General features: G+C 41.2%; 2 protein-coding genes across 3 annotated transcripts in view; one reads left to right on the forward strand and one right to left on the reverse strand.

The window, feature by feature from the left end:
• Positions 1-27,370, reverse strand: part of LOC139528393 (electron transfer flavoprotein beta subunit lysine methyltransferase-like) — an 83,296-nt gene that overhangs the window by 9,412 nt on the left and 46,514 nt on the right. Inside the window, exon 1 of one of the 2 annotated variants that reach the window (XM_071324363.1) lies at positions 4,060-4,081. The exons of the other annotated variant lie outside the window; for it this stretch is intronic. Coding sequence (XP_071180464.1) covers positions 4,060-4,066 — 7 coding nt within the window. The 5' untranslated portion in view covers positions 4,067-4,081. Of the gene's footprint in view, positions 1-4,059; positions 4,082-27,370 lie in introns of those variants that run through there. 2 annotated transcript variants of the gene reach the window in all.
• The window catches only part of LOC139528391 (switch-associated protein 70-like), a 58,852-nt gene that overhangs the window by 3,246 nt on the left and 28,236 nt on the right, over positions 1-27,370 (forward strand). The window contains exons 2-3 of the mRNA XM_071324361.1: positions 2,183-2,375; positions 2,870-3,430. Of these exons, the coding sequence (XP_071180462.1) occupies positions 2,202-2,375; positions 2,870-3,430 (735 nt within the window). The 5' untranslated portion in view covers positions 2,183-2,201. The remainder of the gene's footprint in view (positions 1-2,182; positions 2,376-2,869; positions 3,431-27,370) is intronic.

The raw sequence follows: 27,370 nt of genomic DNA on the forward strand, positions 1-27,370 counted from the left end.
ACGATGTGTCTACGGTGTTTTATAGAAGCTCTAGATCTCCAATATCGTATTATGACTGCAGCTAGTGCACCATCTCCACAGATCAAATTAAATAAACAATGGTCCTTGCCGGTTATGTCACCTACTTTACACAAAAAACGTGGTAAATCACTAGACCCGGTATACGTAAAGTAACAAAACTTCCTTTTACAATATGTGCATTTGATTTTGACATCTTCTTATTGTACTTACACATACTGAGTAAAATTAGCTGTGTGAAACTGCTTATTTTTTTTTTATTAAGATATAATAAAATGGCATTTTTAATGCGCGTATGGTCGGACCATATGAGTTTATACCTATACGGTCATGACCATACGCATATGGTCCAAATACTCATATGGTCCAGAACATATATATTTAAGAGCAATAACAAATTAAATATGGGAATACACTCAAGTTGATATATTAACTAACATGTTCGTTAAATAGTACACACAAATTTAAACCGCATTTCAAATTTATGACATTTATGTAGTAAATGTTAAGATAATAATTCATGTATGGTAATTCCATGTCATCTTCAATATTGTATACCACTTTATGCAATGATAAGGTAAGGTGTGATTATTATTACATACATGTTTCCTAGAAATCATTACTTTTACGGATGTTTAGAATACTTTTAAGTTTTTTGTAAGTTGTAGGAGTACAAAGTACTGATTAACCGTCTTCCCTTTTTTGTTGATAGTTGAATACTTATCAACGGTAGTTGTACCAGTTTTAAACGATTAGCTTCAGTTTCAAATTCTTTATTACCTTGAACTTCACAGTTCATCTGTGTCAATCCATAACTTTAAAGAATAAGTTATCAGATAAAAAAATGTTCGGGTTACAATATTGTCTCTGATTTTAAATGCAGTAGACATGTATTTTCCTGATTTTGTTTACTGTTTGATGTTCTTTCCTGAATGGTTAGCTGTTTGATGTTCTTTCCTGAATGGTTAACTGTTTGATGTTCTTTCCTGAATGGTTAACTGTTTGAAATTTTTTCCCTAATGGTTATCTGTTAATTTTGATTTCTTTCCTGAATTGGTTAACTGTTTGATGTTTTTTTTCTGAATGGTTAACTGTTTGATGTTCTTTCCTGATTGGTTAACTATTTGATGTTCTTTCCTGAATGGTTAGCTGTTTGATGTTCTTTCCTGAATGGTTAACTGTTTGATGTTCTTTCCTGAATGGTTAGCTGTTTGATGTTCTTTCCTGAATGGTTAACTGTTTAATGGTTATCTGTTAATCTTGATGTTCTTTCCTGAATTGGTTAACTGTTTGATGTTCTTTCCTGAATGGTTAACTGTTTGATGTTCTTTCCTGAATGGTTAGCTGTTTGATGTTCTTTCCTGAATGGTTAACTGTTTGATGTTCTTTCCTGAATGTTTAACTGTTTGATGTTTTTTTTCTGAATGGTTAACTGTTTGATGTTCTTTCCTGATTGGTTAACTATTTGATGTTCTTTTCTCAATTGGTTAACTGTCTGATGTTATTTAAACTCAAAGTGGCAGTAAATTTAATAAAATTGAGAATGGAAATGGGGAATGTGCCAAAGAGACAACAACCCGACCATAGAAAAAAACAACAGCAGAAGGTCACCAACAGGTCTTCAATGTAGCGAGAAATTCCCGCACCGGGAGGCGTCCTTCAACTGGCCCCTAAACAAATATATACTAGTTCAGTGATAATGAACGCCATACTAATTTCCAAATTGTACACAAGAAACTAAAATTAAAATAATACAAGACTAACAAAGGCCAGAGGCTCCTGACTTGGGACAGGCGCAACAATGCGGCGGGGTTAAACACACTTTTCCTACCCGTAAGACCAGTAATATGTCTATTAAATACATTTTACTCTAAGTTCCATATATTTTGGACACACTAAGATAAACTAGAATTCGTCTTCAATACATTGAAGGCAAATGATACACTTAGCTTCCGTTTGTGTATGTGCTATTGAGGGAAAATACATTACGCTTTTTAAATCATCGATTTACAACAAAAATACTTTAATCTCTTCAGTTGTAAGTATTAAAATGATTCAATTTATCCGGTAGTAGATATTATTGAAATAGTCACTTCCGTCTTGTAAAGATGGCCACTCGGCGACCGTCTATTCTTTATATTGATAATGCATCTTTTCGTAACAGTTCCAGACCTCGACGCAGAATGCCCGGATTTTCTATCAGAGACCCTCATCGACACGGAGGAGCAAAAGTGTCACGAGGACGATGGTCGAGTTCGATTGAACTTTTAAAGATTGAATCAATGAAAAGTATATGGTACGCCTTCCAGACTTTGATTGATCCACAAAACGAAATGGTTCAAATTCACACATTAAAGGTAAGGTCCAAATTCACACATTAAAGGTAAAGTCCAAATTCACACATTAAAGGTAAGGTTCAAATTTACACATTGAAGGAAAGGTTCAAATTCATATCAGGTTCCAATTCACACATTTAAGGTAAGGTTCAAATTCACACATAAAATTTAAGGTTCAAATTCACACATTAAAAGAAAGGTTCAAAATCACACATTTAAAGTAAGGTTCAAATTCACACATAAAAGTTAAGGTTCAAATTCACACATACAAGCTACTATAGTATTTAATCTTTACATTTTACATCGTCGTATATTACTTACCGTATACAAAATGATAAAAAAAAATGTAACTGAATTATTTGCGCTCTAACGTCTATTTCTGGATTTGCCTCCATCAGGAACTTTTAAAGCATGAACAAATGCATGTTAGACATGATAATGTAACTTTAAATTAAAGAAGTCAAACCAATCTCGAATTGTTTTCTATTCAACGTTCCATACTTGTACATTTATAGGTATTGACTGCCAGTATAGGAAATGCTCTAGGAATCGAAAAATCCGAAGAACTCCATGACAAAACAGACCAAACAGAACTAGATTTTAAATCATACTTTGTTATTCTTGAGTCATTAATGTTTGAACCATTATCCAAAGTCTCAGATGAAACCATGGACTTATCAAGCATCGACTATCAACACGTGCACCAAGTCTGTTGGGTTTTATTTTACAATAATCAAAAAGGGAAAACGATACCAGACGATGTCCCAGAAAACATGGCATTTAAGTTATGGCTGATGTATAATTTGTTTTCAGAAGAAGACGATTCGAATAGACCTGTATTTCCACTCAAATTAGACCCAGAAGAGGCATCTATAATCTTTGAAGCCATTTTAACACAAACTGGAAATCACAATTTATTATCTAGTGCTATTGATGACTTTGGTGATGAACCCATGACATACCAGAAATATCTGTCAACATTCTTTGTACATATCTTTAAACATGTGAAAGAAGGAATACTTAAATCATCTGTAGATACAGTCCATGAACAGTTTGTTATTGACATCTTGAAAAAGGTTGGTGCTCTATAGAACATTTTCTATAAAAGTCTTATCAACAATGAACCTTTTTAATTATACGAAGTTTAGAAGTAAAAATGACAATATTTGATAATAAGACTAAATAATGGGATCGCAACTGTCGTTTTAAAACTCCTGCTATGTTGACGTTTTTTCAAAAGATTATTAAACAAAGGAGGAAGTTAACGCTTTGAAGATAGTTTTGGTACCCACAAATATAGTGATGTATTGGTATTAAACGCTCTATAAACTGCATTAATTGTGGAGTCATGAATCAGAAACTGCTCATTTTCAAGGGAGACATTTATATTGCATTTGATTTTTTAAAACTTACAATTCCTTATTCAACCAGTCTGTAATTTTTAACACGTTCAATGGGTCTAAAATGTTTACAATTGGCTGTGTTGAATCTTGAAAGGTGATCGCCTCCAGCGCGGGAGGTTGTTGTTTCAATCCCCGACCAACTTAGACATTGGTACATGCTGCTTCTCAGATCAGCACGCGGCATATAGGGGTAAGATTAAGGAGTAAGACGTGTTGGTCGTGAAACAAAACGTGTCCGGATTGGGTAACATCTCTTACCGCAAACTATAACATTGTGAAAGATAGCACGTTCATAATCATACCCAGCATGTCTGGAAAATATTAAGCAGGGTCCAAAACCCTATTAACATGTTCTCGTCCTTTTATGTAATAATTGTAATTGACGGTAAAACACCACAGTCGGAAACCCGGTTGAAATAGAACAAAAGAATCGAAGCTCTTTGTTAGAGAAGGCGATAAATGTGTACTGTAATGTTTACTATAGTGACAAAAAAATTAAAAGTTAATAGAAACAAACAAATGTACAATTTTCTTCTTAATAACGAAGTGTTTTATTTTAAAAACACCATTTGCATAAGTTTTCAATTTATCTTGTACATAGTTAAGCAGAACAATAAGATATCAGGTCGACAACATGGGTATCTTTTAAGTTGGATGTAGAAAATGCATATCCTCCGATTTCTTTAAAAAAAATTACCACGGACGGAAAACATATCAATCTATAAGTTCAGTAATTTTCGTGTCTGCCCTTCTATTATGTGACTCAAGAAAAAATTCCAAAAAATGGGTAACAATAGTATCGAAAAGAGAAAATCGAGTGCACCTTTTTATGTTAGGGCGTGTTTGAGTTGAATATTTTGTCTTGATATCGTACAAAGCAAGAATATTTCATACACCGTCTCGCTTCAGATTCTATCATTTTTATATATCAAAGCTACAGGTTGACTTTATAACTTATAAACATCACAGTACTAAAAGATGAAATATATGGGTCAAGTGAAATACCTATCTCATGAATCACAAAAACAGAGTAGGTGTGTTCGAATAGCTATTCTTTTACTAAAAGTACTTGACGACAGTCTTTCAAGTTGGATGATGAAAATGCATATCTTCGAAAAATTATAATTTTTTGTGTGTGATAACTAGGGTTTATAGTCTTCAACCACTAAAAAAAATCTAGTCTGCCCTTCCACGAAATATTTAATTAGAATCTTTTTAAATGATTATGAATTTTCGAAAATTCCACCTGACAACCGATCAGACAATCGTTTTAAGTTGAATCAATGCACACAAGATCATTAACTGATGCTCATTAGCGAGTTGATACATTTCTCTTATAAAACGCAACTGACATATAAGGATCGTACTGGTGCAATGTGGATATATTTATCGGTTTCCAAGAGCAAAATTGGTAGCGCGTCATCCCTACAATGGCTTCCATTTCTACGATTGTGAAAATGAACTGGCGTAATGGGGAGATTATTTTGACGAAGTAGGATCCTGACTGACTAATCTAGCACACGTCACGATCATCATATAAAAGGGACTAAACTCCAAGCTGTTTGTTACTAAACGTAGAATTTCCATTTCTACATTTCTATATTTACGTCGTTTTTTGTATGTCTTTGTTATTTAGTTCATGGCCATAAAACTATCCTGTGTATAGATAGGCAAATGAATTAATTCAATAAAAAATGAAATTTATTATCGTACAAGGAAAAGCTATTGTCGTATTCAATATTTGTGTTTGTTATCAAGATTAGTATATTTAATATGTAACATAAAACAATTTGACTTTTAGTCGTAAATATCAGTGAAGCAAACAGTAAAATTGTAAATAGGTAATAAAGACTAGTGTGGATCTAGCCGGCGTTAATATTCATGAGGCTAGCCGTCAATAATATTCATGAGATCAAAACCGCGTTCGATGAAATGTTTTGGGTAGTTATTAGATTGTGACAATAAAATAACCTTTACTGTTAATATCCATTATGGTTATGCTATTTATAGCAATATAAAGTAATTAGGAAATAGTAAGCCAATGGGTGTCTTCTGCAAGGTCCGCGTCATTTAAAATGAAAGTAAATGAAAAGTTTAATTGCATTGCCTCACACAACACAAAACAATTATGAACATTAAAATGTTGTTATTATTGAATCAATGTAAACTATAGTAATTAAAACAAGATGATTATATATAGGGTAATTAAATGGAATTAATTGTCATATGGGCATTCCATAATCTGTTCGTTGTCTACAAATATAGTCCAATTCTAAAACTAAAATATACAATACATACGATAGTATCACACAATTAAAAAGATCAGAAAAACAAGAAACATAGTTTATTGAAGGAATATAATAAACAGAAAAATAGAAACTGTCAATTACTATTTCAATGATATAATTCTTCAAAATTACGGAGATCAATAAGAGTCTTTAATCTCAACATTACCAGTCCATTTAATTGCCTCTAAAATGGCCCATAGCACTTATGCCCTATACCCGTACGAGTTAGTCAGAAAAGGATATCACAAATTCGAAAATGAAGTATTGCCGGCTGGCCAAACGAAGAGATTCTCCACGTGGGCAATGATACCAGAGGAAGAGGTACTTATTGCCTTTAAAATGGCCCATAGCACTTATACCCTAGACCCGTACGAGTTTGTCAGTAGAGGGTTCAAAGGGGGGATATGGTATCCCGGATACAACGAATTCGAACTGAACTATTGCCGGCTGGCCAAACTAAGAGATTCTCCACATCGACCATTATACCAGAGGTAGAGGTTGGTATTGCCTCTAAAATGGCCCATAGCACTTATGCCCTAGACCCGTACGAGTTAGTCAGAAAAGGATAAAGGGGGTACCCTGGTATATCACAAATTCGAAAATGAACTATTGCCGGCTGGCCAAACGAAGAGATTCTCCACGTGGGCAATGATACCAGAGGAAGAGGTACTTATTGCCTTTAAAATGGCCCATAGCACTTATACCCTAGACCCGTACGAGTTTGTCAGTAGAGGGTTCAAAGGGGGGATATGGTATCCCGGATACAACGAATTCGAACTGAACTATTGCCGGCTGGCCAAACTAAGAGATTCTCCACATCGACCATTATACCAGAGGTAGAGGTTGGTATTGCCTCTAAAATGGCCCATAGCACTTATGCCCTAGACCCGTACGAGTTAGTCAGAAAAGGATAAAGGGGGTACCCTGGTATATCACAAATTCGAAAATGAACTATTGCCGGCTGGCCAAACGAAGAGATTCTCCACGTGGGCAATGATACCAGAGGAAGAGGTACTTATTGCCTTTAAAATGGCCCATAGCACTTATACCCTAGACCCGTACGAGTTTGTCAGTAGAGGGTTCAAAGGGGGGATATGGTATCCCGGATACAACGAATTCGAACTGAACTATTGCCGGCTGGCCAAACTAAGAGATTCTCCACATCGACCATTATACCAGAGGTAGAGGTTGGTATTGCCTCTAAAATGGCCCATACCACTTATGCCCTAGACCCGTACGAGTTAGTCAGAAAAGGATAAAGGGGGTACCCTGGTATATCACAAATTCGAAAATGAACTATTGCCGGCTGGCCAAACGAAGAGATTCTCCACGTGGGCAATGATACCAGAGGAAGAGGTACTTATTGCCTTTAAAATGGCCCATAGCACTTATACCCTAGACCCGTACGAGTTTGTCAGTAGAGGGTTCAAAGGGGGGATATGGTATCCCGGATACAACGAATTCGAACTGAACTATTGCCGGCTGGCCAAACTAAGAGATTCTCCACATCGACCATTATACCAGAGGTAGAGGTTGGTATTGCCTCTAAAATGGCCCATAGCACTTATGCCCTAGACCCGTACGAGTTAGTCAGAAAAGGATAAAGGGGGTACCCTGGTATATCACAAATTCGAAAATGAACTATTGCCGGCTGGCCAAACGAAGAGATTCTCCACGTGGGCAATGATACCAGAGGAAGAGGTACTTATTGCCTTTAAAATGGCCCATAGCACTTATACCCTAGACCCGTACGAGTTTGTCAGTAGAGGGTTCAAAGGGGGATATGGTATCCCGGATACAACGAATTCGAACTGAACTATTGCCGGCTGGCCAAACTAAGAGATTCTCCACATCGACCATTATACCAGAGGTAGAGGTTGGTATTGCCTCTAAAATGGCCCATACCACTTATGCCCTAGACCCGTACGAGTTAGTCAGAAAAGGATAAAGGGGGTACCCTGGTATATCACAAATTCGAAAATGAACTATTGCCGGCTGGCCAAACGAAGAGATTCTCCACGTGGGCAATGATACCAGAGGAAGAGGTACTTATTGCCTTTAAAATGGCCCATAGCACTTATACCCTAGACCCGTACGAGTTTGTCAGTAGAGGGTTCAAAGGGGGGATATGGTATCCCGGATACAACGAATTCGAACTGAACTATTGCCGGCTGGCCAAACTAAGAGATTCTCCACATCGACCATTATACCAGAGGTAGAGGTTGGTATTGCCTCTAAAATGGCCCATAGCACTTATGCCCTAGACCCGTACGAGTTAGTCAGAAAAGGATAAAGGGGGTACCCTGGTATATCACAAATTCGAAAATGAACTATTGCCGGCTGGCCAAACGAAGAGATTCTCCACGTGGGCAATGATACCAGAGGAAGAGGTACTTATTGCCTTTAAAATGGCCCATAGCACTTATACCCTAGACCCGTACGAGTTTGTCAGTAGAGGGTTCAAAGGGGGGATATGGTATCCCGGATACAACGAATTCGAACTGAACTATTGCCGGCTGGCCAAACTAAGAGATTCTCCACATCGACCATTATACCAGAGGTAGAGGTTGGTATTGCCTCTAAAATGGCCCATAGCACTTATGCCCTAGACCCGTACGAGTTAGTCAGAAAAGGATAAAGGGGGTACCCTGGTATATCACAAATTCGAAAATGAACTATTGCCGGCTGGCCAAACGAAGAGATTCTCCACGTGGGCAATGATACCAGAGGAAGAGGTACTTATTGCCTTTAAAATGGCCCATAGCACTTATACCCTAGACCCGTACGAGTTTGTCAGTAGAGGGTTCAAAGGGGGGATATGGTATCCCGGATACAACGAATTCGAACTGAACTATTGCCGGCTGGCCAAACTAAGAGATTCTCCACATCGACCATTATACCAGAGGTAGAGGTTGGTATTGCCTCTAAAATGGCCCATACCACTTATGCCCTAGACCCGTACGAGTTAGTCAGAAAAGGATAAAGGGGGTACCCTGGTATATCACAAATTCGAAAATGAACTATTGCCGGCTGGCCAAACGAAGAGATTCTCCACGTGGGCAATGATACCAGAGGAAGAGGTACTTATTGCCTTTAAAATGGCCCATAGCACTTATACCCTAGACCCGTACGAGTTTGTCAGTAGAGGGTTCAAAGGGGGGATATGGTATCCCGGATACAACGAATTCGAACTGAACTATTGCCGGCTGGCCAAACTAAGAGATTCTCCACATCGACCATTATACCAGAGGTAGAGGTTGGTATTGCCTCTAAAATGGCCCATAGCACTTATGCCCTAGACCCGTACGAGTTAGTCAGAAAAGGATAAAGGGGGTACCCTGGTATATCACAAATTCGAAAATGAACTATTGCCGGCTGGCCAAACGAAGAGATTCTCCACGTGGGCAATGATACCAGAGGAAGAGGTACTTATTGCCTTTAAAATGGCCCATAGCACTTATACCCTAGACCCGTACGAGTTTGTCAGTAGAGGGTTCAAAGGGGGATATGGTATCCCGGATACAACGAATTCGAACTGAACTATTGCCGGCTGGCCAAACTAAGAGATTCTCCACATCGACCATTATACCAGAGGTAGAGGTTGGTATTGCCTCTAAAATGGCCCATACCACTTATGCCCTAGACCCGTACGAGTTAGTCAGAAAAGGATAAAGGGGGTACCCTGGTATATCACAAATTCGAAAATGAACTATTGCCGGCTGGCCAAACGAAGAGATTCTCCACGTGGGCAATGATACCAGAGGAAGAGGTACTTATTGCCTTTAAAATGGCCCATAGCACTTATACCCTAGACCCGTACGAGTTTGTCAGTAGAGGGTTCAAAGGGGGGATATGGTATCCCGGATACAACGAATTCGAACTGAACTATTGCCGGCTGGCCAAACTAAGAGATTCTCCACATCGACCATTATACCAGAGGTAGAGGTTGGTATTGCCTCTAAAATGGCCCATACCACTTATGCCCTAGACCCGTACGAGTTAGTCAGAAAAGGATAAAGGGGGTACCCTGGTATATCACAAATTCGAAAATGAACTATTGCCGGCTGGCCAAACGAAGAGATTCTCCACGTGGGCAATGATACCAGAGGAAGAGGTACTTATTGCCTTTAAAATGGCCCATAGCACTTATACCCTAGACCCGTACGAGTTTGTCAGTAGAGGGTTCAAAGGGGGGATATGGTATCCCGGATACAACGAATTCGAACTGAACTATTGCCGGCTGGCCAAACTAAGAGATTCTCCACATCGACCATTATACCAGAGGTAGAGGTTGGTATTGCCTCTAAAATGGCCCATAGCACTTATGCCCTAGACCCGTACGAGTTAGTCAGAAAAGGATAAAGGGGGTACCCTGGTATATCACAAATTCGAAAATGAACTATTGCCGGCTGGCCAAACGAAGAGATTCTCCACGTGGGCAATGATACCAGAGGAAGAGGTACTTATTGCCTTTAAAATGGCCCATAGCACTTATACCCTAGACCCGTACGAGTTTGTCAGTAGAGGGTTCAAAGGGGGGATATGGTATCCCGGATACAACGAATTCGAACTGAACTATTGCCGGCTGGCCAAACTAAGAGATTCTCCACATCGACCATTATACCAGAGGTAGAGGTTGGTATTGCCTCTAAAATGGCCCATACCACTTATGCCCTAGACCCGTACGAGTTAGTCAGAAAAGGATAAAGGGGGTACCCTGGTATATCACAAATTCGAAAATGAACTATTGCCGGCTGGCCAAACGAAGAGATTCTCCACGTGGGCAATGATACCAGAGGAAGAGGTACTTATTGCCTTTAAAATGGCCCATAGCACTTATACCCTAGACCCGTACGAGTTTGTCAGTAGAGGGTTCAAAGGGGGGATATGGTATCCCGGATACAACGAATTCGAACTGAACTATTGCCGGCTGGCCAAACTAAGAGATTCTCCACATCGACCATTATACCAGAGGTAGAGGTTGGTATTGCCTCTAAAATGGCCCATAGCACTTATGCCCTAGACCCGTACGAGTTAGTCAGAAAAGGATAAAGGGGGTACCCTGGTATATCACAAATTCGAAAATGAACTATTGCCGGCTGGCCAAACGAAGAGATTCTCCACGTGGGCAATGATACCAGAGGAAGAGGTACTTATTGCCTTTAAAATGGCCCATAGCACTTATACCCTAGACCCGTACGAGTTTGTCAGTAGAGGGTTCAAAGGGGGATATGGTATCCCGGATACAACGAATTCGAACTGAACTATTGCCGGCTGGCCAAACTAAGAGATTCTCCACATCGACCATTATACCAGAGGTAGAGGTTGGTATTGCCTCTAAAATGGCCCATACCACTTATGCCCTAGACCCGTACGAGTTAGTCAGAAAAGGATAAAGGGGGTACCCTGGTATATCACAAATTCGAAAATGAACTATTGCCGGCTGGCCAAACGAAGAGATTCTCCACGTGGGCAATGATACCAGAGGAAGAGGTACTTATTGCCTTTAAAATGGCCCATAGCACTTATACCCTAGACCCGTACGAGTTTGTCAGTAGAGGGTTCAAAGGGGGGATATGGTATCCCGGATACAACGAATTCGAACTGAACTATTGCCGGCTGGCCAAACTAAGAGATTCTCCACATCGACCATTATACCAGAGGTAGAGGTTGGTATTGCCTCTAAAATGGCCCATAGCACTTATGCCCTAGACCCGTACGAGTTAGTCAGAAAAGGATAAAGGGGGTACCCTGGTATATCACAAATTCGAAAATGAACTATTGCCGGCTGGCCAAACGAAGAGATTCTCCACGTGGGCAATGATACCAGAGGAAGAGGTACTTATTGCCTTTAAAATGGCCCATAGCACTTATACCCTAGACCCGTACGAGTTTGTCAGTAGAGGGTTCAAAGGGGGGATATGGTATCCCGGATACAACGAATTCGAACTGAACTATTGCCGGCTGGCCAAACTAAGAGATTCTCCACATCGACCATTATACCAGAGGTAGAGGTTGGTATTGCCTCTAAAATGGCCCATAGCACTTATGCCCTAGACCCGTACGAGTTAGTCAGAAAAGGATAAAGGGGGTACCCTGGTATATCACAAATTCGAAAATGAACTATTGCCGGCTGGCCAAACGAAGAGATTCTCCACGTGGGCAATGATACCAGAGGAAGAGGTACTTATTGCCTTTAAAATGGCCCATAGCACTTATACCCTAGACCCGTACGAGTTTGTCAGTAGAGGGTTCAAAGGGGGGATATGGTATCCCGGATACAACGAATTCGAACTGAACTATTGCCGGCTGGCCAAACTAAGAGATTCTCCACATCGACCATTATACCAGAGGTAGAGGTTGGTATTGCCTCTAAAATGGCCCATACCACTTATGCCCTAGACCCGTACGAGTTAGTCAGAAAAGGATAAAGGGGGTACCCTGGTATATCACAAATTCGAAAATGAACTATTGCCGGCTGGCCAAACGAAGAGATTCTCCACGTGGGCAATGATACCAGAGGAAGAGGTACTTATTGCCTTTAAAATGGCCCATAGCACTTATACCCTAGACCCGTACGAGTTTGTCAGTAGAGGGTTCAAAGGGGGGATATGGTATCCCGGATACAACGAATTCGAACTGAACTATTGCCGGCTGGCCAAACTAAGAGATTCTCCACATCGACCATTATACCAGAGGTAGAGGTTGGTATTGCCTCTAAAATGGCCCATAGCACTTATGCCCTAGACCCGTACGAGTTAGTCAGAAAAGGATAAAGGGGGTACCCTGGTATATCACAAATTCGAAAATGAACTATTGCCGGCTGGCCAAACGAAGAGATTCTCCACGTGGGCAATGATACCAGAGGAAGAGGTACTTATTGCCTTTAAAATGGCCCATAGCACTTATACCCTAGACCCGTACGAGTTTGTCAGTAGAGGGTTCAAAGGGGGGATATGGTATCCCGGATACAACGAATTCGAACTGAACTATTGCCGGCTGGCCAAACTAAGAGATTCTCCACATCGACCATTATACCAGAGGTAGAGGTTGGTATTGCCTCTAAAATGGCCCATACCACTTATGCCCTAGACCCGTACGAGTTAGTCAGAAAAGGATAAAGGGGGTACCCTGGTATATCACAAATTCGAAAATGAACTATTGCCGGCTGGCCAAACGAAGAGATTCTCCACGTGGGCAATGATACCAGAGGAAGAGGTACTTATTGCCTTTAAAATGGCCCATAGCACTTATACCCTAGACCCGTACGAGTTTGTCAGTAGAGGGTTCAAAGGGGGGATATGGTATCCCGGATACAACGAATTCGAACTGAACTATTGCCGGCTGGCCAAACTAAGAGATTCTCCACATCGACCATTATACCAGAGGTAGAGGTTGGTATTGCCTCTAAAATGGCCCATAGCACTTATGCCCTAGACCCGTACGAGTTAGTCAGAAAAGGATAAAGGGGGTACCCTGGTATATCACAAATTCGAAAATGAACTATTGCCGGCTGGCCAAACGAAGAGATTCTCCACGTGGGCAATGATACCAGAGGAAGAGGTACTTATTGCCTTTAAAATGGCCCATAGCACTTATACCCTAGACCCGTACGAGTTTGTCAGTAGAGGGTTCAAAGGGGGGATATGGTATCCCGGATACAACGAATTCGAACTGAACTATTGCCGGCTGGCCAAACTAAGAGATTCTCCACATCGACCATTATACCAGAGGTAGAGGTTGGTATTGCCTCTAAAATGGCCCATAGCACTTATGCCCTAGACCCGTACGAGTTAGTCAGAAAAGGATAAAGGGGGTACCCTGGTATATCACAAATTCGAAAATGAACTATTGCCGGCTGGCCAAACGAAGAGATTCTCCACGTGGGCAATGATACCAGAGGAAGAGGTACTTATTGCCTTTAAAATGGCCCATAGCACTTATACCCTAGACCCGTACGAGTTTGTCAGTAGAGGGTTCAAAGGGGGGATATGGTATCCCGGATACAACGAATTCGAACTGAACTATTGCCGGCTGGCCAAACTAAGAGATTCTCCACATCGACCATTATACCAGAGGTAGAGGTTGGTATTGCCTCTAAAATGGCCCATACCACTTATGCCCTAGACCCGTACGAGTTAGTCAGAAAAGGATAAAGGGGGTACCCTGGTATATCACAAATTCGAAAATGAACTATTGCCGGCTGGCCAAACGAAGAGATTCTCCACGTGGGCAATGATACCAGAGGAAGAGGTACTTATTGCCTTTAAAATGGCCCATAGCACTTATACCCTAGACCCGTACGAGTTTGTCAGTAGAGGGTTCAAAGGGGGGATATGGTATCCCGGATACAACGAATTCGAACTGAACTATTGCCGGCTGGCCAAACTAAGAGATTCTCCACATCGACCATTATACCAGAGGTAGAGGTTGGTATTGCCTCTAAAATGGCCCATAGCACTTATGCCCTAGACCCGTACGAGTTAGTCAGAAAAGGATAAAGGGGGTACCCTGGTATATCACAAATTCGAAAATGAACTATTGCCGGCTGGCCAAACGAAGAGATTCTCCACGTGGGCAATGATACCAGAGGAAGAGGTACTTATTGCCTTTAAAATGGCCCATAGCACTTATACCCTAGACCCGTACGAGTTTGTCAGTAGAGGGTTCAAAGGGGGGATATGGTATCCCGGATACAACGAATTCGAACTGAACTATTGCCGGCTGGCCAAACTAAGAGATTCTCCACATCGACCATTATACCAGAGGTAGAGGTTGGTATTGCCTCTAAAATGGCCCATACCACTTATGCCCTAGACCCGTACGAGTTAGTCAGAAAAGGATAAAGGGGGTACCCTGGTATATCACAAATTCGAAAATGAACTATTGCCGGCTGGCCAAACGAAGAGATTCTCCACGTGGGCAATGATACCAGAGGAAGAGGTACTTATTGCCTTTAAAATGGCCCATAGCACTTATACCCTAGACCCGTACGAGTTTGTCAGTAGAGGGTTCAAAGGGGGGATATGGTATCCCGGATACAACGAATTCGAACTGAACTATTGCCGGCTGGCCAAACTAAGAGATTCTCCACATCGACCATTATACCAGAGGTAGAGGTTGGTATTGCCTCTAAAATGGCCCATAGCACTTATGCCCTAGACCCGTACGAGTTAGTCAGAAAAGGATAAAGGGGGTACCCTGGTATATCACAAATTCGAAAATGAACTATTGCCGGCTGGCCAAACGAAGAGATTCTCCACGTGGGCAATGATACCAGAGGAAGAGGTACTTATTGCCTTTAAAATGGCCCATAGCACTTATACCCTAGACCCGTACGAGTTTGTCAGTAGAGGGTTCAAAGGGGGGATATGGTATCCCGGATACAACGAATTCGAACTGAACTATTGCCGGCTGGCCAAACTAAGAGATTCTCCACATCGACCATTATACCAGAGGTAGAGGTTGGTATTGCCTCTAAAATGGCCCATACCACTTATGCCCTAGACCCGTACGAGTTAGTCAGAAAAGGATAAAGGGGGTACCCTGGTATATCACAAATTCGAAAATGAACTATTGCCGGCTGGCCAAACGAAGAGATTCTCCACGTGGGCAATGATACCAGAGGAAGAGGTACTTATTGCCTTTAAAATGGCCCATAGCACTTATACCCTAGACCCGTACGAGTTTGTCAGTAGAGGGTTCAAAGGGGGGATATGGTATCCCGGATACAACGAATTCGAACTGAACTATTGCCGGCTGGCCAAACTAAGAGATTCTCCACATCGACCATTATACCAGAGGTAGAGGTTGGTATTGCCTCTAAAATGGCCCATACCACTTATGCCCTAGACCCGTACGAGTTAGTCAGAAAAGGATAAAGGGGGTACCCTGGTATATCACAAATTCGAAAATGAACTATTGCCGGCTGGCCAAACGAAGAGATTCTCCACGTGGGCAATGATACCAGAGGAAGAGGTACTTATTGCCTTTAAAATGGCCCATAGCACTTATACCCTAGACCCGTACGAGTTTGTCAGTAGAGGGTTCAAAGGGGGGATATGGTATCCCGGATACAACGAATTCGAACTGAACTATTGCCGGCTGGCCAAACTAAGAGATTCTCCACATCGACCATTATACCAGAGGTAGAGGTTGGTATTGCCTCTAAAATGGCCCATAGCACTTATGCCCTAGACCCGTACGAGTTAGTCAGAAAAGGATAAAGGGGGTACCCTGGTATATCACAAATTCGAAAATGAACTATTGCCGGCTGGCCAAACGAAGAGATTCTCCACGTGGGCAATGATACCAGAGGAAGAGGTACTTATTGCCTTTAAAATGGCCCATAGCACTTATACCCTAGACCCGTACGAGTTTGTCAGTAGAGGGTTCAAAGGGGGGATATGGTATCCCGGATACAACGAATTCGAACTGAACTATTGCCGGCTGGCCAAACTAAGAGATTCTCCACATCGACCATTATACCAGAGGTAGAGGTTGGTATTGCCTCTAAAATGGCCCATACCACTTATGCCCTAGACCCGTACGAGTTAGTCAGAAAAGGATAAAGGGGGTACCCTGGTATATCACAAATTCGAAAATGAACTATTGCCGGCTGGCCAAACGAAGAGATTCTCCACGTGGGCAATGATACCAGAGGAAGAGGTACTTATTGCCTTTAAAATGGCCCATAGCACTTATACCCTAGACCCGTACGAGTTTGTCAGTAGAGGGTTCAAAGGGGGGATATGGTATCCCGGATACAACGAATTCGAACTGAACTATTGCCGGCTGGCCAAACTAAGAGATTCTCCACATCGACCATTATACCAGAGGTAGAGGTTGGTATTGCCTCTAAAATGGCCCATAGCACTTATGCCCTAGACCCGTACGAGTTAGTCAGAAAAGGATAAAGGGGGTACCCTGGTATATCACAAATTCGAAAATGAACTATTGCCGGCTGGCCAAACGAAGAGATTCTCCACGTGGGCAATGATACCAGAGGAAGAGGTACTTATTGCCTTTAAAATGGCCCATAGCACTTATACCCTAGACCCGTACGAGTTTGTCAGTAGAGGGTTCAAAGGGGGGATATGGTATCCCGGATACAACGAATTCGAACTGAACTATTGCCGGCTGGCCAAACTAAGAGATTCTCCACATCGACCATTATACCAGAGGTAGAGGTTGGTATTGCCTCTAAAATGGCCCATACCACTTATGCCCTAGACCCGTACGAGTTAGTCAGAAAAGGATAAAGGGGGTACCCTGGTATATCACAAATTCGAAAATGAACTATTGCCGGCTGGCCAAACGAAGAGATTCTCCACGTGGGCAATGATACCAGAGGAAGAGGTACTTATTGCCTTTAAAATGGCCCATAGCACTTATACCCTAGACCCGTACGAGTTTGTCAGTAGAGGGTTCAAAGGGGGGATATGGTATCCCGGATACAACGAATTCGAACTGAACTATTGCCGGCTGGCCAAACTAAGAGATTCTCCACATCGACCATTATACCAGAGGTAGAGGTTGGTATTGCCTCTAAAATGGCCCATAGCACTTATGCCCTAGACCCGTACGAGTTAGTCAGAAAAGGATAAAGGGGGTACCCTGGTATATCACAAATTCGAAAATGAACTATTGCCGGCTGGCCAAACGAAGAGATTCTCCACGTGGGCAATGATACCAGAGGAAGAGGTACTTATTGCCTTTAAAATGGCCCATAGCACTTATACCCTAGACCCGTACGAGTTTGTCAGTAGAGGGTTCAAAGGGGGGATATGGTATCCCGGATACAACGAATTCGAACTGAACTATTGCCGGCTGGCCAAACTAAGAGATTCTCCACATCGACCATTATACCAGAGGTAGAGGTTGGTATTGCCTCTAAAATGGCCCATACCACTTATGCCCTAGACCCGTACGAGTTAGTCAGAAAAGGATAAAGGGGGTACCCTGGTATATCACAAATTCGAAAATGAACTATTGCCGGCTGGCCAAACGAAGAGATTCTCCACGTGGGCAATGATACCAGAGGAAGAGGTACTTATTGCCTTTAAAATGGCCCATAGCACTTATACCCTAGACCCGTACGAGTTTGTCAGTAGAGGGTTCAAAGGGGGGATATGGTATCCCGGATACAACGAATTCGAACTGAACTATTGCCGGCTGGCCAAACTAAGAGATTCTCCACATCGACCATTATACCAGAGGTAGAGGTTGGTATTGCCTCTAAAATGGCCCATAGCACTTATGCCCTAGACCCGTACGAGTTAGTCAGAAAAGGATAAAGGGGGTACCCTGGTATATCACAAATTCGAAAATGAACTATTGCCGGCTGGCCAAACGAAGAGATTCTCCACGTGGGCAATGATACCAGAGGAAGAGGTACTTATTGCCTTTAAAATGGCCCATAGCACTTATACCCTAGACCCGTACGAGTTTGTCAGTAGAGGGTTCAAAGGGGGGATATGGTATCCCGGATACAACGAATTCGAACTGAACTATTGCCGGCTGGCCAAACTAAGAGATTCTCCACATCGACCATTATACCAGAGGTAGAGGTTGGTATTGCCTCTAAAATGGCCCATACCACTTATGCCCTAGACCCGTACGAGTTAGTCAGAAAAGGATAAAGGGGGTACCCTGGTATATCACAAATTCGAAAATGAACTATTGCCGGCTGGCCAAACGAAGAGATTCTCCACGTGGGCAATGATACCAGAGGAAGAGGTACTTATTGCCTTTAAAATGGCCCATAGCACTTATACCCTAGACCCGTACGAGTTTGTCAGTAGAGGGTTCAAAGGGGGGATATGGTATCCCGGATACAACGAATTCGAACTGAACTATTGCCGGCTGGCCAAACTAAGAGATTCTCCACATCGACCATTATACCAGAGGTAGAGGTTGGTATTGCCTCTAAAATGGCCCATACCACTTATGCCCTAGACCCGTACGAGTTAGTCAGAAAAGGATAAAGGGGGTACCCTGGTATATCACAAATTCGAAAATGAACTATTGCCGGCTGGCCAAACGAAGAGATTCTCCACGTGGGCAATGATACCAGAGGAAGAGGTACTTATTGCCTTTAAAATGGCCCATAGCACTTATACCCTAGACCCGTACGAGTTTGTCAGTAGAGGGTTCAAAGGGGGGATATGGTATCCCGGATACAACGAATTCGAACTGAACTATTGCCGGCTGGCCAAACTAAGAGATTCTCCACATCGACCATTATACCAGAGGTAGAGGTTGGTATTGCCTCTAAAATGGCCCATAGCACTTATGCCCTAGACCCGTACGAGTTAGTCAGAAAAGGATAAAGGGGGTACCCTGGTATATCACAAATTCGAAAATGAACTATTGCCGGCTGGCCAAACGAAGAGATTCTCCACGTGGGCAATGATACCAGAGGAAGAGGTACTTATTGCCTTTAAAATGGCCCATAGCACTTATACCCTAGACCCGTACGAGTTTGTCAGTAGAGGGTTCAAAGGGGGGATATGGTATCCCGGATACAACGAATTCGAACTGAACTATTGCCGGCTGGCCAAACTAAGAGATTCTCCACATCGACCATTATACCAGAGGTAGAGGTTGGTATTGCCTCTAAAATGGCCCATAGCACTTATGCCCTAGACCCGTACGAGTTAGTCAGAAAAGGATAAAGGGGGTACCCTGGTATATCACAAATTCGAAAATGAACTATTGCCGGCTGGCCAAACGAAGAGATTCTCCACGTGGGCAATGATACCAGAGGAAGAGGTACTTATTGCCTTTAAAATGGCCCATAGCACTTATACCCTAGACCCGTACGAGTTTGTCAGTAGAGGGTTCAAAGGGGGGATATGGTATCCCGGATACAACGAATTCGAACTGAACTATTGCCGGCTGGCCAAACTAAGAGATTCTCCACATCGACCATTATACCAGAGGTAGAGGTTGGTATTGCCTCTAAAATGGCCCATACCACTTATGCCCTAGACCCGTACGAGTTAGTCAGAAAAGGATAAAGGGGGTACCCTGGTATATCACAAATTCGAAAATGAACTATTGCCGGCTGGCCAAACGAAGAGATTCTCCACGTGGGCAATGATACCAGAGGAAGAGGTACTTATTGCCTTTAAAATGGCCCATAGCACTTATACCCTAGACCCGTACGAGTTTGTCAGTAGAGGGTTCAAAGGGGGGATATGGTATCCCGGATACAACGAATTCGAACTGAACTATTGCCGGCTGGCCAAACTAAGAGATTCTCCACATCGACCATTATACCAGAGGTAGAGGTTGGTATTGCCTCTAAAATGGCCCATAGCACTTATGCCCTAGACCCGTACGAGTTAGTCAGAAAAGGATAAAGGGGGTACCCTGGTATATCACAAATTCGAAAATGAACTATTGCCGGCTGGCCAAACGAAGAGATTCTCCACGTGGGCAATGATACCAGAGGAAGAGGTACTTATTGCCTTTAAAATGGCCCATAGCACTTATACCCTAGACCCGTACGAGTTTGTCAGTAGAGGGTTCAAAGGGGGGATATGGTATCCCGGATACAACGAATTCGAACTGAACTATTGCCGGCTGGCCAAACTAAGAGATTCTCCACATCGACCATTATACCAGAGGTAGAGGTTGGTATTGCCTCTAAAATGGCCCATAGCACTTATGCCCTAGACCCGTACGAGTTAGTCAGAAAAGGATAAAGGGGGTACCCTGGTATATCACAAATTCGAAAATGAACTATTGCCGGCTGGCCAAACGAAGAGATTCTCCACGTGGGCAATGATACCAGAGGAAGAGGTACTTATTGCCTTTAAAATGGCCCATAGCACTTATACCCTAGACCCGTACGAGTTTGTCAGTAGAGGGTTCAAAGGGGGGATATGGTATCCCGGATACAACGAATTCGAACTGAACTATTGCCGGCTGGCCAAACTAAGAGATTCTCCACATCGACCATTATACCAGAGGTAGAGGTTGGTATTGCCTCTAAAATGGCCCATACCACTTATGCCCTAGACCCGTACGAGTTAGTCAGAAAAGGATAAAGGGGGTACCCTGGTATATCACAAATTCGAAAATGAACTATTGCCGGCTGGCCAAACGAAGAGATTCTCCACGTGGGCAATGATACCAGAGGAAGAGGTACTTATTGCCTTTAAAATGGCCCATAGCACTTATACCCTAGACCCGTACGAGTTTGTCAGTAGAGGGTTCAAAGGGGGGATATGGTATCCCGGATACAACGAATTCGAACTGAACTATTGCCGGCTGGCCAAACTAAAAGATTCTCCACATCGACCATTATACCAGAGGTAGAGGTTGGTATTGCCTCTAAAATGGCCCATAGCACTTATGCCCTAGACCCGTACGAGTTAGTCAGAAAAGGATAAGGGGGGTACCCTGGTATATCACAAATTCGAAAATGAACTATTGCCGGCTGGCCAAACGAAGAGATTCTCCACGTGGGCAATGATACCAGAGGAAGAAGTACTTATTGCCTTTAAAATGGCCCGTAGCACTTATACCCTAGACCCGTACGAGTTTGTCAGTAGAGGGTTCAAAGGGGGGATATGGTATCCCGGATACAACGAATTCGAACTGAACTATTGCCGGCTGGCCAAACTAAGAGATTCTCCACATCGACCATTATACCAGAGGTAGAGGTTGGTATTGCCTCTAAAATGGCCCATAGCACTTATGCCCTAGACCCGTACGAGTTAGTCAGAAAAGGATAAGGGGGGTACCCTGGTATATCACAAATTCGAAAATGAACTATTGCCGGCTGGCCAAACGAAGAGATTCTCCACGTGGGCAATGATACCAGAGGAAGAGGTCCTTATTGCCTTTAAAATGGCCCATAGCATTTATACCCTAGACCCGTACGATTTTGTCAGTAAAGGGTTAATAGGGGGATATGGTGTCACGGTATACAACGAATTCGATCTGAATTATTGCCGGCTGGCCAAACTATGAGATTCTCCACGTGGGCCATTATACCAGAGGTAGAGGTAGGCATTTCCTCTAAAATGGCCAATAACAATCATGCCCTAGACCTGTGAAAATTTGTCAGCAGACGGTTTAAAGGGGGATATAGTATCCCGGTGTACAACGAAGTCAAAATGAAATATTGCCAGCTGACCGACTAAGATAATCTAAACGTGGACCATATTAGCAGAGGTAGAGGTAGCCATTGCCTTTAAGATGGGCCATAGCACTAACCCTGATTGCGTTGTCAAACATATCAGATGTATGGAATAATGTTGCCTCGAAAATTACCCATGGTTCTTATGTCCTAGACCCGTACCTGTTGAACAGCAAAGGGAAGTACTCTTGTATATCACAAAGACCAAACTAAGAGTTTCTCCTTGTGGGCTAACAAAAAGATTAGCGTAGGTGTTTTCTCTAAAAAGGCCCATGTATCGTATATCATAGATCCGTTCGTATTGGTAGGAAAAGGGTAAGGGAAGTACTCTTGTATATCAAAATATTCAAACATACTTTTACTTGCTGGTCATTTTAAAGGTAATTAGTACCTTAACCTCTGTATCATGGTCCACGAGGAGAATCTTTTAGTTTGACAAGTCGTCAATAGTTCAATTCGACTTTGAGATATATAAAGGTGCCCATCTTTCTCTTTGCTGACTAGGTCGTACGGTCTAGGGTATAGTAGTATGGGTCATTTTAGAGGCAATTCCTATTTCTTCCTCTGATATAATGACCCACGTGGAGAATTTCTTAATTTGGCCATCCGGCAATAGTTTTTTTCGACTTCGTGATGAATCGGAATACCACAACCCTTGTTACCCCCTCCTGACAAACTCGTACGGGTCTAGGACATAAGTACTATGGACCATTATACAACCACTACATATACCTCTTGTGTCATGACCCATGTGGAAAATGTCTTGGTTTGGCCAACTGGCAATAGTTCATTTCGACTTTGTGATATATAAAGGTACCAACCTTATCCTTTCCTGGCTAAGTCGTACGAGTCTAGGGCATTAAAGATTTTTGTCATTTTTGAGGCAATGGATACCTCTCCCTCTGATATAATGACTCGTGTGAATAATTCTTTCTATTCAAGCTCTAATGTCAACATGTCACACATGTTACAATAAATATGGGCAGCGAGAACGTTGCGTTTGTGATTTTGCTCTTAACATACTTGGGCCGCACATGAATTACTTTAAAATAAATGAAAGTGATCACAACATTAATTATTAAAGTTCTAATAAAATGAATTACTAGTAAAATTTTAAAGTTTATATGTAAAATATTTAACAGCCCACGGTTTAAATTCATTTTAATGTCCATATGCTAATCACACATTATCATTTTACTTTTCACGATTTATATTTAACACATGTTAGTCTATGTTTTTATTTTCGTCTTTTCCTCACTCTGAGCTGCTATATTTTCAAGTTCCAAAGAATTCAAGTTTGATGATTGGTCTAGATATCAAACCAGTTTTTGTTCGAACTATGGCTGATCGTGTAAGTCCATCTTTGCCGTAAAATAATTTGTCAATGATCGCCAAAGTCCAATTTACTCTAGATACATAGTCCTGAATCTGAACTACATATTTCCGACGTTAATGTTCTATGTGTTTCGATCTGTGTATCGGTAATATTTCCTAGCGAATTTATGTATTCTTGCTTCCATCTTTTTATGTAGTTTTTAAGAATTAATGAAAGAAACTTCGATTGTCTAGCCAGTTACTGGTTCATGCGTAGTGTCTTTAGTTCCTGGTTGTAAACTACAGTCTTTAAGGCCGTTATACGGTAGCGTCTTGGTCCGTTTTCAATATAATAAATGTGACGGAGTAAGGGGTTCGTCGTCCGCGTTTGATCCGATGAAACGTATGTTAGTGGGCGATCACTGAGTAAACGTTCTACTTCAGTCATTATCGTGTTGAGTGTTTTATTGTCCATATGTGCTCGTTTAATGCAGTTTTTCGTTATTCCTCTCAATCTCTCCCACCATCCACCGAACAAAATTGTTCCATAAGGATTAAGCTTCTCGGTTACATGATGATTTTGATAAATGTTCAATTTCTTATGCTCTCGCATCATACAAATCATTTACAAATACTAAACGTGATGCATGGAAGAAGTCTAACAAAGCTCTTTGTTAATTAAAGCTCGATATAATATTGTCAACATAAAAGTATTTCTTTAACATTGCTGTCCAGTCTGTTGAATTGCAGTCAAATGTTTACTTATAACAGCATTTAGGATAAACGGAGAGAAAGTTGCTCCAAATTATACTGACTTGAATCTGTTTGCGGTTAGTTGACTATTTGGGTCATCCGGGTTACTACGCATAAGAGAATCTGGTAACATCACGATATTCTTCATCCAGCCCATAATAAGTAAGGCTTTTTTCTATACCTGTCGAGACGGCGTATTTGTGCATTCTAAATCGGAGAAAAATTCCGGTTAAATCATTAAAGTTTGGCCAAAGATCCATCAAACAATCATTTAAGCTTAGATTAATAGGTGAAGGTTTGCAGCTACAGTCAAATACAATTCTGATTGGCGTGGTTGACGACTTTTTACGGAAATGATGTTGCGGTATGGAATGAACAATTGTTTTGGCTGATCGTTCATTAACTCTCTCGATAAATCTACGTTTTTCTTGTTCATTAATAATTTTTCCGTTTTTCTGTAAAAGTGTAAGTTCACAATTAAGACGCTTAATGACATTTTCTGTTCTCCGTTATTCAATACTTCTGTTGTCTAGTAAGGTGTGGTGTTCCTCCTTACAAGGTAACTTATCAACATATCTTTATGTTTCCATATGGTAACCTCTACCATTTGATTTATATACATCTTGGAATTGTCTGTTTTCAGATTTGTTGTCACTATTATTTATACTAGCAGCTTCAGCTTCCATAAATTTCTCCATTATAAAAGTTCTACTCTTCAACTTTGTGACCTACTAATATGTTCATCATTGACGTAAGTGTGTGATCTGGATTTGCAGGTATTCAATTGATTGTGCCGGACAGAAGGTTACGGATTTCCGACTTGACGGTAGTAGGTCCTGTTCCTCATACTATTCTATCATCGACAATTGACCAGTAATAATCGAATTAGATATAATTCAATAGAGAATCTTCAACCATTGGGTCATGTGAGACCGGATGGTCTAATTTCAAGCCAAACAAATACTTTAAATTTGTTATATTACGTACATAAGTCTTCATTGGTACAGCTATTTCTGGTACAATCAAAACGTTGATAGGTAATTTGCCGTTGTCTGTGCCATCACTTGTGTCACAAAATCCTGACAAGTTTATGGTCTTCTGTCTGGTAATTGTCAAATCAAGCTCTGTAGCTTATTTTTCTGTGATGAGGGCATCTGTGCGCCCTTGTCAAATAATGTGTTTGTGTAAGTACATTGAACGCCCGAACTTACTTGCGCTACGACAGTTTTTAGTCTGTGTCTGTGAGTGAAGAACTGTACCCGTTTTCTTCGCGTTGTGTTGTGTTTACTGAATTGTGTTACTAGTAATATATTCATTGGTGTTACTCTGTTTTTCATATTTTTAACCTCGTCTTTGCATAAACTAGTATGCTGCTTTATTTTACATTTCCTGCAACTTTTGTGTGATTTGCAATCAGCTATATTTGGGGTCAAAGACAGTTAAAACATAAACGATGCTGTTTAACAACAGACATATTTGCTGTTTGATCAATTATCTTAGTGCAATTAACGGGAACATGTGATTTGTTACAAAAGTACACATGATTTTACGTTTATTTGTGTTGATTTATTTTGTACGTACCTTTGCATTGGTGTGAAATGCTGCTGTAGTGGTTTAAGTTTCCGTATGATCAGAGGAATTGCCTCTCTCCATAATGTTGAGTTCTTGAGATAGTATATGTAGTAGTTCATTTAATTGCCAACTATTTGATTCATGGTGTCTTGTAAGATTTATGCGTACGTCCCCGGTAACTTTTTCAATATGATAGGGACCAATAATGGGTCATATGTATTCTCTGTCTGGCCAAGGGATTCTAAACTTCGTACATATGTTTCAATTTTGTCGTAAAAAATAACGTAAGCTCTTGTATGAAGGTATGTAAAATTATGCATTCATGTATGTTTGCGTGATGTTGCGAACTTGTGGCATTTGTGTTTAGCGTTGATGTTTGTACTTAGATAAATTTTGCTATTGGCTGTATTTTTTTTCTAAATTAAATAAATAATCATCAGAGTTAACGATTTCTGTTTCGAAGGTTATTGGAATCAACAAGTTTTGTGCCGCTCTCCCCATTTTTCGTCGAATTTCTGGAATATTCCGGAGACGGCACTACTATGTCCTGGTAGTATCGATTTCAGCTGTAAATTCATCCTGGTCACTTGACACCAGAGTTAAGAGGTTCACTTGACACCAATATCGTTAAGAGGTTACATCGGACAACTATATAGCTAACAATAACAAAAGCGAATAGAATGTATGTATATCTATTTTGACTCTAATGTCAACACGTGACACTTACGTAACATTACAATGATTAACAACAGCGAAAACTTGATCAATTACTCTTTAACATATTGTCTAAGTATCGGTACCCAATACGATTGTAATACGTAAGTAAGCGTAGCATTGAGTCCGAATTAAGTGAACGCTCGTGTGCGTCTGTCACTATCAGTTTGGTCAGTAAATGATTCGCAGGTAATAAATACGGAAATTTGGTATTCTCTAAAATGATTCCGCTGTGAATCCTTCCATTGCATCTCTAAAAGCTACCGTCATCTATGAAGAGTCACAATTGTCTAGTGCTAGGATATTGCCTTGTGTTTTTATCTCAGATGTTTGGTATATCGGTATATTGGTAGTTAAATATGAACCGTTGAACGTAAGCAGTTACTCAAATCACTTTCCTGAAAATTTCAATATTTCCAATTGTCTATAACGTTACTGATATCATAGTGATCAGTATGAACTTCATTGTTTAGAAATTCCTCGTCTTCGTTTTTTTCTGTAATTGTCAATACCGTTAACTAATTCTGTCTTTTTATAAAGGACACTATCGATGTATTGATCGACGTCAATTCCTCGTGTTAAGAGATTGGTTGGGTTGCATTCTTTTGGGCAATATCTCCATTAATGTTGATTTTGTAGATTTTGTTATTCCTCGCGCTCGATTCACAATAAATCGTTTAAACAGTTTCGATGATTTAACCAGTGCAATACTATACAGCTATCCGACCAGAAAGCCACGTTTTTACATTAGAAGGTCGATTTTACATGAAAAGCTAGTCTAGTTCCAATAACTGCGGCCATAAGTTCTAGTTGCGGTTA

Source organism: Mytilus edulis, chromosome 6 (assembly GCF_963676685.1).
Source record: "Mytilus edulis chromosome 6, xbMytEdul2.2, whole genome shotgun sequence".
NCBI lineage: Eukaryota > Metazoa > Mollusca > Bivalvia > Mytilida > Mytilidae > Mytilus > Mytilus edulis.